General features: G+C 38.6%; 1 protein-coding gene across 5 annotated transcripts in view; it reads left to right on the top strand.

The window, feature by feature from the left end:
- LOC127431424 (double-stranded RNA-binding protein Staufen homolog 2) overlaps positions 1-14,718 on the top strand; it is a 170,763-nt gene that overhangs the window by 71,129 nt on the left and 84,916 nt on the right. For all 5 annotated transcript variants that reach the window (XM_051681806.1, XM_051681804.1, XM_051681807.1 and 2 more), the window contains exon 12: positions 1,930-2,234. In XM_051681806.1, coding sequence (XP_051537766.1) covers positions 1,930-2,234 — 305 coding nt within the window. The remainder of the gene's footprint in view (positions 1-1,929; positions 2,235-14,718) is intronic.

Below are 14,718 nucleotides of genomic sequence, written 5' to 3'. Positions count from 1 at the left end.
ATTAAATAATTTTAATCCTACCAACCAAAATCACACTTTCATAAAAAAATTTAGTTTTTTGTTTCATGACTCTTTAAGAGCCAGAACATCCCCAGTTTTCCTGACTAACCACTGGGTGGTGTCATGATGATTAATTTAATTGCCGCTGGACTGTTTTCTGGTTCATTTCTCCAAAAGAAACTAAATTTACATTTTAAATGTATTCATTTAGCAGATGCTTTTATCCAAAGTTACTTAAAAATTGAGGAAGGATACAAAATAAGTGATTCAGCTTAAAGAGACAGTAACACGAAAAGTGCTGCATTACAGAGTTTCAGTTGCATTAGAAAAGTACTAGACAAGACAGAGATTAGAGTGCAACATGAATGAATTATTATTATTTTTATTATTATTATTAATTTGAGTGTATGATCAAGTGCTCAAGAAAAAGTTGTGTCTTTAGTCGTTTTTTTGAAGACAGAGAGGGAGTCTGCTTCACTGATGGAGTTAGGAAGGTCGTTCCACCAGCAGGGTACAATGAAGTCGAAAGTCTGGGAAATTGATTTAGTGCCTCTTTGTGTTGGTACCACAAGGCACCGTTCATTTGTAGGCCGCTGCCTTCTGGTGGGAATGTAGCTCTGCAGGAATTATTTTAGGAAAGCTGGAACTGACCAAATGACTGTTCTGTATGCTAGCATCCAGAGCCTTGAACTTGATACATGCAGCAACTGGCAGCCAGTGTAGAGAAACAAGGATAGGTGTAACATGCGGTTTTCTTGGGTTTGTTGAATACCAACGTGCTGGTGCATTCTGGATCATTTGCAGAGGCCTAAATGAGCATGCAGGAAGGCCAGCTAAAAGAGCATTGCATTAATTAAGTCTAGATATGACATGCGACTGAACAAGGAGTTGTGTGGCATGATCAGAGAGAGGAACGGTCCTGCGTTCCGGGCTGTTTTTAAGATGTGGTTGGGGAAATTGAGTTGGTTGTGTATTATTAACCCTAGATTTCTGACCGTTTTGGATGGTGTTATTGTAGATGAACCCAGCTTGAATGGTGATGTTGTGCTCAACAGCAGGGATGGCTGGAAAGACAGGGAGCTATGTTGAGTTGAAGGTGGTGTTCTTTCATCCAGGCCGAGATCTGAGCAGTCAATGTGGGGTCGTCAAGCTGGAAAGACAGGAAGAGCTGAGTGTCGTCAATGTATAAGTGGTAAGAAAACCTGTGTATTACTAATACGAGCATTCCAGATGTTGGATGGAGTAAAAATTAGTTTAGGTTCAGCTTGTGCAGTGGTTGGTTGTCATAACCCAAAGTAGTTCATGATATCAAACCTTACTAATCTTGGTTCATAGCTTCACATGATTCTCCCACTCCTTAAACTTTGACGAGCCCTTCATGGCAGGAAGAGAGTCATGCTAAGCAAGTTAATTAAACTGTCGGCTTGTTTATAGCTAGCTACCTAAAGTGTACTTCGGTTTTGCATGTGCAGCTACGTCTCGCGCAAAGTGCGCAAATTTGGTCATCAGTATGGTACGCACATGCAACCCATCTTTTCTAGACTCGCGGCAGTCTGCTTCTGTGCATGTCATCTGAACATGCACCTGCCGCTGACTGTACTAAAGAGTATCACAAAGCAGTTGTAGTGTGTATGCGGTTGAACATGTCCATACAGGCTATCGGTCAAAAGAGAATACCTAAGGATACCCTGGCCGTAAATAATAGCAAATCTGGTTTCATTGCCGGACCTTTGAAGGTAACTCTATCACACCCTTGTGTACTGAGGTTTGTTACCACCACAGTAATGCAAGACCAATGGGACTGTGTGCTTGCAATGCATTGACCAAACATTTGTGTACATAGTTACATTGAAAATATTTCTGTCCAAATACATGTACATGAACTAATGACACTGTTGTGACTGTGTGTCTCACTCCAACCCTCTATAGCACAGAAAGGAATTCTTCACCTCTCCCCAGACATGTATCAGGAGATGGAAGCAAGCCGGAATAAAGGAGCCCCTGGTGCCCCTGGAAACTACCTGACACCCAAAGACATGGGCCAAGGGTTCACAGAGCCTTTCTACACCCCTATAGTGGGCAACACTGCAGCCATTGCCAGAGAGCTGCTACTGAACGGCACTTCACCCACCGCCGAAGCCCTGATCCTGAAGGGAAAAGCACCTGCTTTACCCTGTGGCTCCATCCAGCCTTCACAGCAACTGGAGTACTTGGCCCACATTCAAGGCTTCCAGGTATGGAAAATCGAGTGGTTTTGCAGAGCTTTTTGTTTGTTTATCTCTCTGTCTCTTTCTGTCTCTGTCATGCTCCCCACTCATAGTTCTACTAAAAACTTAAGGTACCTCATGATTCTATTTGATTCTGATAAGTCCGATTCTAAAATTATTCTTTATGCATCTAATTTTTGAGCAACAACATAAGGGTGTAAATCTTTGACAAGTCAAGGTGGCTTGTTGCCAAATTCAGAGTAGAAATTACACAGACAAATTCTTTCAATGTTATTTAGTGGTGATAAAAAACCCTTGAGCGTAACCTGACCTCTAGTTTTACAATATATGTACATAATTCAATATTATTTAGTGGACTGAGCAAAAACCGATCGGCAGACATAATTCTTTTGGCCTCTTCCCCCGTTTCACTTTGCGTGTAAACTTCACCGGTGTTGTTACCGGCTTATAACATGTGTGCAAGTGTTGTGCTCATACCCATTTTCATTTCTACGTCAAAAGCAGAGAATAATAAGTGTCATGTAATCGCGGGTTTCTTACATTGTCAGATTTTTGAAAAAGCTTGTTTATGTTACTTATGAGTATCTTGCTCAGTGTCATGCTCCGTGTCGTCTGGGAGAGGCTGGATGTTAAATGCAACTTTGCTGCTGCTGTTTCTGCCTCACAAATCCACCGATTTGCACAGTGATGTTGACGTAAATAAAACAATGTTTGATGGACTGTAGCACTGGGACATGATGCCGTTGTTTGGCAAATTTGACAAGCTGTAACGCTACAATCTACTTGGCGTTTGCAATTGATCTTCTCACCTATGTACTGTAGAAATGTTGCTCTGTTTTTCCTGTGAGCGCTTAGCGCCTCCTCACCACGGAGGAGATTGTTTCTCAGCTCTTAGTGTTGCGCTGCTTGGTTTTAATTACACTATAATGTGTTTATGTATCGTACAATACATATGGTATTGAATCATGAGTGTTGTGTCGTACGATACAATACCAGGTTTTTTCCTGCATAGAGAATTATGAGGCAGCCGCCTCCATCAAATTTCGTGCCGCCTCCGACTGTCAACGAAACTCAGGCAAGCAGTCATGTGCATAGATAGACCCCAAGTGGTGCTCAAGCACCTGCCCTCTTTCACTAGATAAGTGCCCTTTTTGCAAGTCTTTTCTTATTTTTTTAATTTATATTTTAGTTTTTATTTAAATTTGGCCCTTGGCATCAATTCTCAATTAAATGTGTGCCCAACATCTGCATTTAAGTTATAATTCTGCGAGACCACACGAGCCCCTCCCCCTCTTTGAGATTCTTTGACACAGCCTCCAAACAACATCGAAGTCTACCTGACCAGCCTTCATTTGTGACAGCCAGGTAAGGATAATATTTGCCCTAAATTTCGACATTGTTTGCCACTGCTGTGAAATTAAACCACTATAAAAAATCTCCATAGAGCCAGCAGAACTTAGGCAATAGCCCTCCATTAAGCTTAACAACAAGCAAGCTAATCAGGCGTTGGCTCAAAATAGGGTCGGAAATGCCCCCCAAAATTCAGTATTTGAATTGCTCCTGTTTGAGTTGTTTTTTTAAATTGATAACATAACATAGTCAATCCTCTGTGGTCACCGGAGGCGCCGGTGCGATCCCCTGACTTTTTCCCTGATAAGAGTAAGACATCATTCGAAACTATAAAGGGTTTACTTTTATTTGTATACACTCACAATAACAGCAAAACATTGTGGTTTTGTAAAATAAAGAAATCATACAGGATGCACTTTCTGCCATCTCTGTCTCCATGAACTTCTGTCTGGAGCGCGTCACGAAAATGAACTGAAACTCAGCGTATACTTGCCTCGCAGACATGAGAAATATGTGTATAGAAAGCTTGAATTGTTTACTTTTAAATAGGGCTGCCCCCGACCAAAGATTTTCCTAATCGACTAGTAGTCAATAGTTTATGCCATTAGTCGACTAGTCGCACGTTGATGATATTAATTTAATTGCTTGAATATATTTTTTGGGGGGACATCAGAAAATGGTTTGAGTTCCAGGGCTGAGAAAAAATGTTATAAGTAACATTGCTAACACTGTTCTACATTACAGAGAAATACTGAACCGTAATAATGAGCCTTTAAAATATAGATTTTACAAGCTCGCGCACAAAGTGAGCCGCAGTGACACCGGCAAAAGCGGTAATGATTCTGAATGTGTCGGAAAAACCAGCAAGGAGTCTGTCTGAACATTTTGTTAATTTATAGAGAAATGCACATTAAAGTTGTGCCGACAGACAAGGATCTCGGGGATCGACGATGGTCAGAGTGATTGACAATAGCTGATGCCTTTGACGATGTCAAGACAATATTTGGCTCGTTTTCCCATTAATGCATTAAATTAGTATTATTATTATTAGGCTATTATTAGGCTATTATTATTATCAAATTAATGTTACAAATAATTTGCCCATAGATACACAGACACATAAACACGCGCTTGAATAAACACCCTTTATTATATTATTAAGAACAGATGACAGAAAAGCCATCTATGCACCTGTATGACACACTGTTTGTACGGAGGCATGCAGTCTCGTGGAACATGCGCATGTAAAAGGTTCTCACTCTTTCTTTGTTTCTGTCTTCTCACACTTTTTTTTTTTTTTTTTTTTTTTTTTAAAGAACAGTATCGTCTATGAGTGCTGCAAATGACCCCAGACATCTCAGCTCAGGAGGTGCTTTGAGTTCAGTTCGCTTTATTTCCACAGAATATTGTGACCACAACTCTGCAGCCTATACATCTGTGATTAAAACATAAAATAATACAAAAACACATTCACCTCGAACCATGATTTATATATCAGTGATTATTATCATCATCATAATTATTATTTGTACATTTATAATTGTTTTTATGTCTTCATTTGTGTAAGTAATTTTCCACCTGCATGTTTAGACAGATACTTGCCTGATGGTAAATGGAAAGGTGGTTACTTATATAATTCTTTTATCCCTTTATTTTTTATTTATTTGCTTTTTCATTTCGTTTGGAGTGCAATTTGAATTTAGAAATGTATTTAATTTGTTTTTCATTTTTTAAATAAATGTATTTAATTTTCAATGCAAAATCACTAAAGCAAGAATATTCACAGATCCCTCAGCCCAGGGTCTGCTGATGTAATTGGATATTGCAATATATATATATATATATATATATATATATATATATATATATATATATATATATATATATATATATATATATATATATATATGTATATGTATATATATCGTGAAGGAGGGAACAAAACAAATTTATTCACACACATGATGAATTTTCCCCGGATAACGAAATACCTGACCGGTTGAGAATGCTCAGATGAAGTAGGTTCTTTGCCAGTGAGATGTTGACAACTGTTGTAAAACCATCTTTCAAAAAGTTGAACAACACACATTTTAATTGCACTTATTTTTTTTTCCAGTTTCATTTGAATTTTTAGTTAAAATAAATAAAAAATAAAGTTCTAAGTTTGAAATCAAGGTGTCTTGCTTTATTGTGTAGGCTTAACCCTAACCCTGCTTAATGAAAATTACCCCATAGTACCACCTAGCATCCAACCAGCGGTAATACCGGTTTGTCGTTTTTATGTGGAGTTTTTTCTGTAACCAACTGACCAATCAAAACTTGGTCAACCAAGACTCTTCTCATCGACTAACCTTTGGTCGACTATCAGGGCGCAGCCCTACTTTTGAATGAACCAATTTAAATTGAAAACAAATATTCTCTGATTGTGTAATCCGTATGAAACCAACGAGAGGTACAGTCTTTCCCGTTTGAGCTCATTATTGTTTTTGGAAGAAGACACGCTGTGAATTGACCTCAGAAGAAGAGCATGATCCGATACGGCCTTTCTAACACAAAAAGTGTCCCACAAAAGTTAATTTTGTGAGCGAAAACTGGAGTCTACAAAATCTATTATGTGTTTCCTGGCCTTACTTCAGTGACTTAAAAATTACTAACCACACATAATCTTGATTTTCTCAAAAATGCAAACATGAACATCTCATGTTTGGAGGCTCTTATGTTACAACACTGCTGAGAAAGTGATGCAGTTTATTTATTCATTTTGTTAATTATTCATGCTTGACATGATGACTACAATCATGTTAACTGTATCTGGGCAAAATTTTGTATTGTTATCTCAAAGCAAGTTATGGCATTTGGAACCAAGGTAGCCTTTTTTATCAAAAGTCCAAAAAAACTCTCCAAACAAGTGATCTGAGGGTTTTACTGAACCTAAGAACTACTTACATTTGTAAATGCCACAATAAACCAGAAACATAATTACATAGAATAAGTAACAAGTAATAAGATCCAGCACTGTTTCAGTTGTGCGCATGGTAAATCAAGACATGTCAATCTAAGCGATCAGTCCAATCCAAGCTGTAAAACAGTGGCCGATTGGTCTTTACACATCGTCCCTTCCTGTCATACCCACCCACATACCTGAGATCAGAGATGATCTTATTATCGGTTTAAGAGGTTAATCAAGTTTGCTGTTTGTTAACTATAAATGAACACATTAGCTGTTATGTTGTATTTAATTAATGTTGAACAGGTTAGATTTTTTAATTAAATATGCTATAAGTTAATAATTGTCATGTTCTTCAACCATCTAATTATTAGAACACCTAAAATATGTTGCTTGTAAGTGTTTACTTCAGCCATGTGCACATGATCAGGATAGTACCACCTCTGCCTCATTTTGAGCTAGGAAAAACCCTGAATATAATACAATATTTTTTTGCACCCCTAGTAAATACTAGGGCTGTCAATCGATTACAACTTTTAGATGGATAATTCAAAAAGTGGCTTTAGAAGTCAATACATTGTTTGTTTTATTCCCATATCATTGAACATAAGCCTACTGTCCCCAGTGATCCATTTTGTAATTGAGTTGGTGAATATGTGCGGTTGTCACAGAACACGTTCTTGCGTTCCGTCTGTGGTATTTTTAATTGTTGTCTATGTACATTTGCATCAGACAGGCGCTTTTTGAGCGTATCTGGTTTAATGACGATGTGTCAAGTTAAAAGTTGAAACTTTGAAAATCGCATCTCGAGATCCCTGCATTATGTTGTGCTTCGTCCAGCTGTCAGGAAGGTGTCCTGTGTGACCAGCTCATTCCATGGCTGTGCTGCCTGTGAAAACAGTTACATGTACTTTAAGCTTAAATTGCTTTGATGGTAGAAACATGCCTACTTTTATTATGGAATTTATGTACGGATCAGGGAGCATGATTAATTGCGTAAAAAAAATATTTTTTTATGTAATTAATCACGCTAAATTAATGAGTTAAATCGGCAGCCATAGTAAATACATTTATTCCCTTTGAATCAGGGCTGTCGATTGAATGTGTTAATTCAGTGCGATTAATTGTTTAAAAAATAACACTTTAAATTAACACAATTAATCCGGACCGTAAAAGACCTTATTCACAGTAGCGGCATCTTTGATTTTTGACGGGAATGACAACAAGGCTGTAAGGGATAGACACACAGTCTCTCAATAGGTTGTACTGCAGTTTAAAGTCTTTTTGGATTGTTCCGCTTACAAAATATTGAAAAAACATCTTTCTAAGAACATTCAGTAGACTAAAAACTCCATACAACATGAGTTGTGGAAAATCAGATGTGATCTAGTAGCTTTTTACAGCTTTATACCGTTTATGCCATTGAAGAGATGCAAGTCTATCCCTCAAAGCCTCATTGTCATTCCCATTAAAATTCAATGATGGTGCTACCATGAATAAGGTCAATAAGAATATTACTACCATTGGAGCAATTCACCTGTTTTCTCCAGGGAGCAGTAAGCGAAACTCCTGCTGTATAGGCAATGCGCAGCTTATACAGAGAACCAACCACACGCATCTTCCACCTGGTCGTCTAATGATTAGACGGAGACCTGGAGAGCCCTTCAAGCCACAGTGTCTCGCACCCACTGTGAAATTTGGTGAATGATCGGTGATGATCTGGGGGTGCTTCAGCAAGGCTGGAATGGGGCAGATTAGTCTTTGTGAAGGATGCATGAATCAAGTCACGTAAGGTTATCCTGGAAGAAAACTTGCTTCCTTCTGCTGTGACAATGTTCCCCAACTCTCAGGATTGGTTTTTCCAGCAGGACAATGCTCCATGCCACACAGCCAGGTCAATCAAGGCGTTGATGGAGGACCACCAGATCAAGACCCTGTCATGGCCAGCCCAATCTCCAGACCTGAAACCCTAAAACCTCTGGAATGTGATCAAGAGGAAGATGGATGGCCACAAGCCATCAAACAAAGCTGAGCTGCTTGAATTTGTGCGCCAGGAGTGGCATAAAGTCACCCAACAGCAATGTGAAAGACTGGTAGAGAGCATGCCAAGACGCATGAAAGTGATTTGAAAATCAGGGTTATTCCACCTAATGTTGATTTCTGAACTCTTCCTAAGTTAAAACAGTAGTATTGTGGTGTTTAAAACTGAATATGTACTTATTTTCTTTGCATTATTCGAGGTCTAAAAACACTGCATATTTATGTTATTTTGACCAGTTGTCATTTTTTGCAAATAAATGCTCTAAATGACAATATTTTTATTTGGAATTTGGGAGAAATTTTGTTAGTACTTTATAGGATAAAACAAAAATTTTCATTTTACTCAAACACTTACCTGTAAATAGTAAATCCTGAAAAACTGATAATTTTGCAATGGTCTCTTAATTTCTTTCCAGAGCTGATGTGATTAAATGCAATTAATTAGATCAATCACAGTTAATTTGATTAATCGGCATACCATGTAATTAATTCAATTAAAAATTTTAATTGATTGACAGCCCTGCTTTAAATCTAGAGTTCATAATGCAGAATGTAGGTTGGTTGTTGTCCTTAAGATGTTTAAGATGTAGTCCTTGGCTGTTAAACCACAAGTGACACAGTGTATGCACACCTTTTCATAAAATAAATGACGCTGTACATGCGTCCTCTGTGCCGTTTTTGCATTGTTGCACACCGCATGGCACTTATGGTATGGGTAAAGTTTTGTCTTGCATTTGGTTTTCCAATAAACTCAATTGTTAATGAATTCAAAATTTGTGACATTGTGGATCGATCCTGAATCGTTTGGGAAGAATTGCAATGCATCTGTGAATAGATTTTTTACTACCAGGAGAATCAGACCTCGAATTTCATAACATCTCTTGCAGAATCTAAACTTGATTTGCTTGGCTTGTGCTGTTCACCCATCTGGATGAGACTGCAGGCATGTGGAGCTACAGTCAAGTTCCTGATTCTGCCATTAAATTTCCTACAGGCCGGCGATGTCATTTTCTAAAGTTACATTTGCCTTTCCCGTCTACAGTGCTGTGAAAAAGTATTTGCGCTATCCTGATTTCATGTATATCTCATACTAAATTGTTTCAAAAATTCAAACAAAATCTAACATAAATCAGAGGCAATCTGAGTAAACAAAATTTTCAAACAGTTTTTAAATGATAATGTTATTTATTGAAGCAAAAATGTTATGCAATACCAACTGGGCCTGTGTGAAAAAGTGTTTGCTCCCTTAGTTACTAAATCCCCAAATCTATTAATTTAGTATTTAATGGGTTTCAGATGGACTAGACACGCCCAGGCCTGATTACTACCAGCCCTGTTCAATCAAATCAACACCTAAATATAACTTTTTCAGCAGCATGAAGTTGGCTAAAAGGTCTTACCCAGTAGCACACTATGCCAAGGTCGAAAGAAATTCCAGAAATTATGAGGAAAAAGGTGATTGAAATACAACAGTCTGGGAAGGGTTGCAAAGCCATTTCAAAGACTCTGGGACTCCAAAGAACCACAGTGAGAGCCATTATCTCCAAATGGAGAAAACTTGGCACAGTAGTGAACCTTCCCAGAAGTGGCCGTCCTTCCAAAATTCCTCCAAGAGCACAGCGACGACTCATCCAGGAAGTCACAAAAAAGCCAAGGATAACATCCAAGGAACTTCAGGCCTCTCTCACATCAATAAAGGTCACTGTTCATGACTCCACTATCAGAAAGACACTGGCCAAAATCCATGGAAGAGTGGCAAGGCGAAAACCACTGCTAACCCAGAAAAACATTAAGGCTCATCTGAATTTTGCCAAAACACACCTTGATTATCCTCAAACCTTTTGGGAGAATGTTTTGTGGACTGTTGAGTATAAAGTGGAACTGTTTGGAAGACGGGTACCGTTACATCTGGTGTAAAGCAAAGAATTCCACAAAAGAACATCATACCTATGGTCAAGAATTGTGGTGGTAGTATGATGGTGTGTGGATGCTTTGCTGCTTCAGGGCCAGTGCGACTTGCAATAATTGAGGGAAACAGCATTCTGCTCTCTACCAGAAAATCCTTAAGGAGAATGTCCAGTCATCAGTCTGTGAGTTGAAGCTCAACCACAACTGGATTATGCAGCAAGACAATGATCCAAAGCACAGGAGTAAGTCCACCTCTGAATGGCTCAAAAAAAGCAAAATTAAAGTTTTGTAGAGGCTTAGTCAAAGTCCTGAATTGAACCCGATTGAGATGCTGTGGCAGGACCTTAAACGGGCAGTTCTTGCTCGAAAACCCTCCAGTGTGGCTGAACTAAATCAGTTCTGCAAAGAAGAGTGGGACAGAATTCCACCACAGCATTGTGAAAGACTTGTGAAAACAGTTGTTGCTGCTAAAGGTAGCACAACCAGATATTAATTTTAAGGGGGCAGTTAGTTTTTCACATGGGTGATATAGGTGTTGGATAACTTTTTTGCTTCAGTAAACAAAAAATATATTTTTTGTTTACTCAGGTTGCCTTTGTTTTATGTTGTATCTCGTTTGAAGATCTAAAAAATTTAGTATGAAAAATGCACAAAAATAGAAGAAATCAGGAAGGGGGCAAATACATATTCCATTGCAGACGAGGGATAACCACCTGTCTTTATCTGATTCCTCTTCCATGGCTCTGTTATTCCCCCATATGTGTGTTCTCATTCTTTTTCACGGTTCTACGGAAAACCATGTCAATGACTGGAAACCGCCCTGGAGTACCTCACCCTCCATCTACCCACTTAATTTAGCAGCAGGTGCTTTTCATATTGGACAGTGAAAACATTTTATCTTAACCTGCTGAGGTTGCCTTTGAAAAAGGCTTTTGTTTTTGCTCAGGCCTTCCTGTAGACTGAAACCCGATGAAGAACAGTGAGGCAGCCAAACGTAAATGTGGAAAAACATCAGGTTTTCCTTTAAAGGGACAGCTGCGAGGGATGAGCCAACCTGCCTGTGTGCATCACTCCGTGTTTAAAACCCTTTCCCCCTCAAAATCCCTGATAAGAATCCCGGCCAGCGATCCTAATGACTTTATCCCTCCCATTCCTCTGTGTCTTCTATCAGGAGGGATTTGAGTGTGTAATCGAGAAAAGCAGGAAATATGTGTTTCATTGAGACGATGCGGGTTGATAATGAAAACCTGAATGTACGAAAACAAAACAAACCATCGAGCTGCGTCTTTTTGTGCTAAGAGGCAGATTCCAGACTGTTATATGTTCCTTGGCAGATGTTCGTATGGAATTCGTGCAAGTGGTTTGAGCTTATTGGCAAACACCTCACTGTTTCTAATCAGTGCGCTAGACATGCTATCCACAATGCCAAAGGACACGTTTAAATTATACCAGGCCATTCAATGATTCAATTTGGTCTTGATGGAGCTTAAACATTTGCTGTTATGAAAGCCCCTATGAGGCCCCTTTCATACTGGCATTGAAGCAACAGGGACACCTGCAACAGTTTGGAAAGCCAAAGAACCAATTTTCAATCAGTTTCCTAAAGCATTTGTGCTACACTACAGATGTGGCACTTATTGTGGACTCGTAGACTTGTGGTTAATCATGCGTCTGTTTCCTCTAAAGCCTGATTCTGATTTTAAAACTCAAAACACTTAGTTTAATTAAGAAGTTAATGGACAAATAGGGCTGTGCCTTGAAAAAATAAAGACTTGGGACAGTCTGTCTTTGGTGTTCTTGGAATTCATCTTCATTTGATTGAGATTTGATTCATTCACATTCTCTCTCTCTCTCTCTCTCTCTCTCTCTCTCTCTCTCTCTCTCTCACACACACACACACACACACACACACACAAATATGTCAGGCCCCAAATAGACACATGGGGCAAAAAGATTTGATTGATGGATTTTGGCCAGAGGTTGAAAATGAGATAACATTTTTGGAAAGAGTGCTGTTGAGGAATGGGTTGGAGAAAGCAGTTTGTTTGTTGTTAATTTTACTGTTTAGGGCCTTGTTGGCTCAGGCTATATTTGATGGAAGTAGGGCAGAAAAAATGGAATCGTTGGAGTAATGCACAACATATGCCCTCTCTTTTCCTTTCTCTCCCTTGTGTTCTCTTTCGTTCTCTATCCCTACTGTACCAGTGCAATGCAATCACTTTCTTTTTGTTCTCACATTTTGGGTGGGTTCATGCCCACATTCTCTCCAACCTTCTCTAAAGCTCTCAGTGGTATCGTTGTCTTCAACCCAACATGCAAGTGTTTTCTTGGTCCATCTGACATACCACACATAAAGTCTGTAACCCTCACTGTTACAAAATATGGTTGTAAATCGCACCAGATTAGGGATCTTTGGCTTATAATAATACCCAAATCCCTTTTGGTGCTAATTAGAACTTTGTTTCATGCATTTATATTTACAGTTATATTTATGCATTTGGCAGACGCTTTATCCAAAGCGACTTGCAGTGCATTCAAGGTATACATGGTATCAGTTTATGTGGTCCCTGGAAATCAAACCCATGATCTTGGCATTGCTAGCACCATGCTCTACCAGTTGAGCTAGATGAACACCGATTTTAGCCAGTTTTTACCTTTTTTGTGTGAAATTTGTATCGGACAGTCAATATGCAGTCCATGAACGTGCCATTAAAAACAGCGACTAAATAGAACCCTACTTTTTAGGTTCGATAAAGATCCTAGTGCAGGAGTAAAGAACCTTTAACCCAAACACAAAGAACTATTTCAGAACCATTTCTGACATAATTTACTCACCCTTATGATATTCCAAACTTGTATTACTTCCATGCAACCAAACATGAGGGTGAGTAAATGATGACAGGATTCTCGTTTTTGGTTGAACTATCCTTTTAATAATATTATAAGAACCTTTATAGAAATGTTCTTTTAGAGTGCAGAGCCAAAGCTGTGTTAAACCACAACACAATGTTTCCTCTATACTCAAAGTCTCCTCTTGACTTATCTGACATGCTTTGGATTATACAGTACCCTTGAGTGATATGGTTAAACTCTTCAGCCTCTTTTGGTTGCTTATTTGGTGCTGTAGAATCACCTCTTGCTAGACCCAGAGATGGATCTTTTCCTAAATCCCCCTTCGCTTGAGCAACCGGAGCCCTGCCAGCTCACGCTCACTCCCCAGGCTGGGGACACAGAGAGTCGGAGAGGACGAAAGAGAGAGGAGAGGTGGAGCAGTGAAGCCAATCTCTGTGGGAACGCTGTTCTTCGCCACATGTCAGGTGCACATCATAAAGGGCCTTTTGTGCAGAGCCTCTGAGCTGCAAAGCAGTCTGGGTGCGTGGAGAACAGCAGGTAGAGCTCAATGTTAGAGATGAGTCCTACACTATCTTTTATTTATGAGCCCTGTTCATCCCCTCAGTCTTTGAGACTGTGTGAGCGGAACACACTGTACCGTAGTCCTCCATCCAACAGTACATCACCTGGCATTTCCATGAATATAGTGCACTTTGGTGTCACATGACTTTTTTTTTTTTTTTTAATGTAGAAGCACAAGTCACATATTTTTTGTTGTGGAAACTGTTAAATATTTTAGATAAACTAGTATCTAACGCAAAATTAACCTAGCATGAAAAGTGCAGAAACGCATTAAATGTCTTTAAATGGTGTTCTTGACCTTCGACTGTATCCAGATTAAAATCATACAATGATGTAATAATTTAGATATAATCTGTTGAGTTGATATTAAATTAGTTTTAGTAAAAGCTATTTTTAATTCTTAATTTTAATTGCCAAAATTGTAAAATGTAGCTATATGCCACATTTGTGTGTATTCCTATTACCGCAGGATTTTCTCCCTCTTACAAAAAATGTAACATTGCTTAAAATTGTGGCATCCAAGAAGTAACACTATTTGGACTCTTTCTACAGCATGGCAGGAAGACAAGTAATTATAATTATAATAATACGTTTTTATTTATACAGCACCTTTCAAGACCTCAAGGTCGCTTTACAAAGTAAAAAACCTCATTCCATTTCTCAGTTTTACAAATGTTGTTCCCATCGTAAACAATGTCATTTTTAATTTTTATAAATTGTCTATTTAATTTTAATGTTTATATAATTTTTATTGCTAGAAAATAACAATCACTCAAATCATGGGCCTCATTAATAAAACGTACGTACGATCAGATTTGATCCTAAATTCCA

This window comes from Myxocyprinus asiaticus, chromosome 41 (assembly GCF_019703515.2).
Source record: "Myxocyprinus asiaticus isolate MX2 ecotype Aquarium Trade chromosome 41, UBuf_Myxa_2, whole genome shotgun sequence".
Classification (NCBI taxonomy): Eukaryota; Metazoa; Chordata; class Actinopteri; order Cypriniformes; family Catostomidae; genus Myxocyprinus; species Myxocyprinus asiaticus.
Note: the sequence above shows the minus strand (reverse complement) of the source record. Positions and strands in the feature narration are given on the sequence as shown.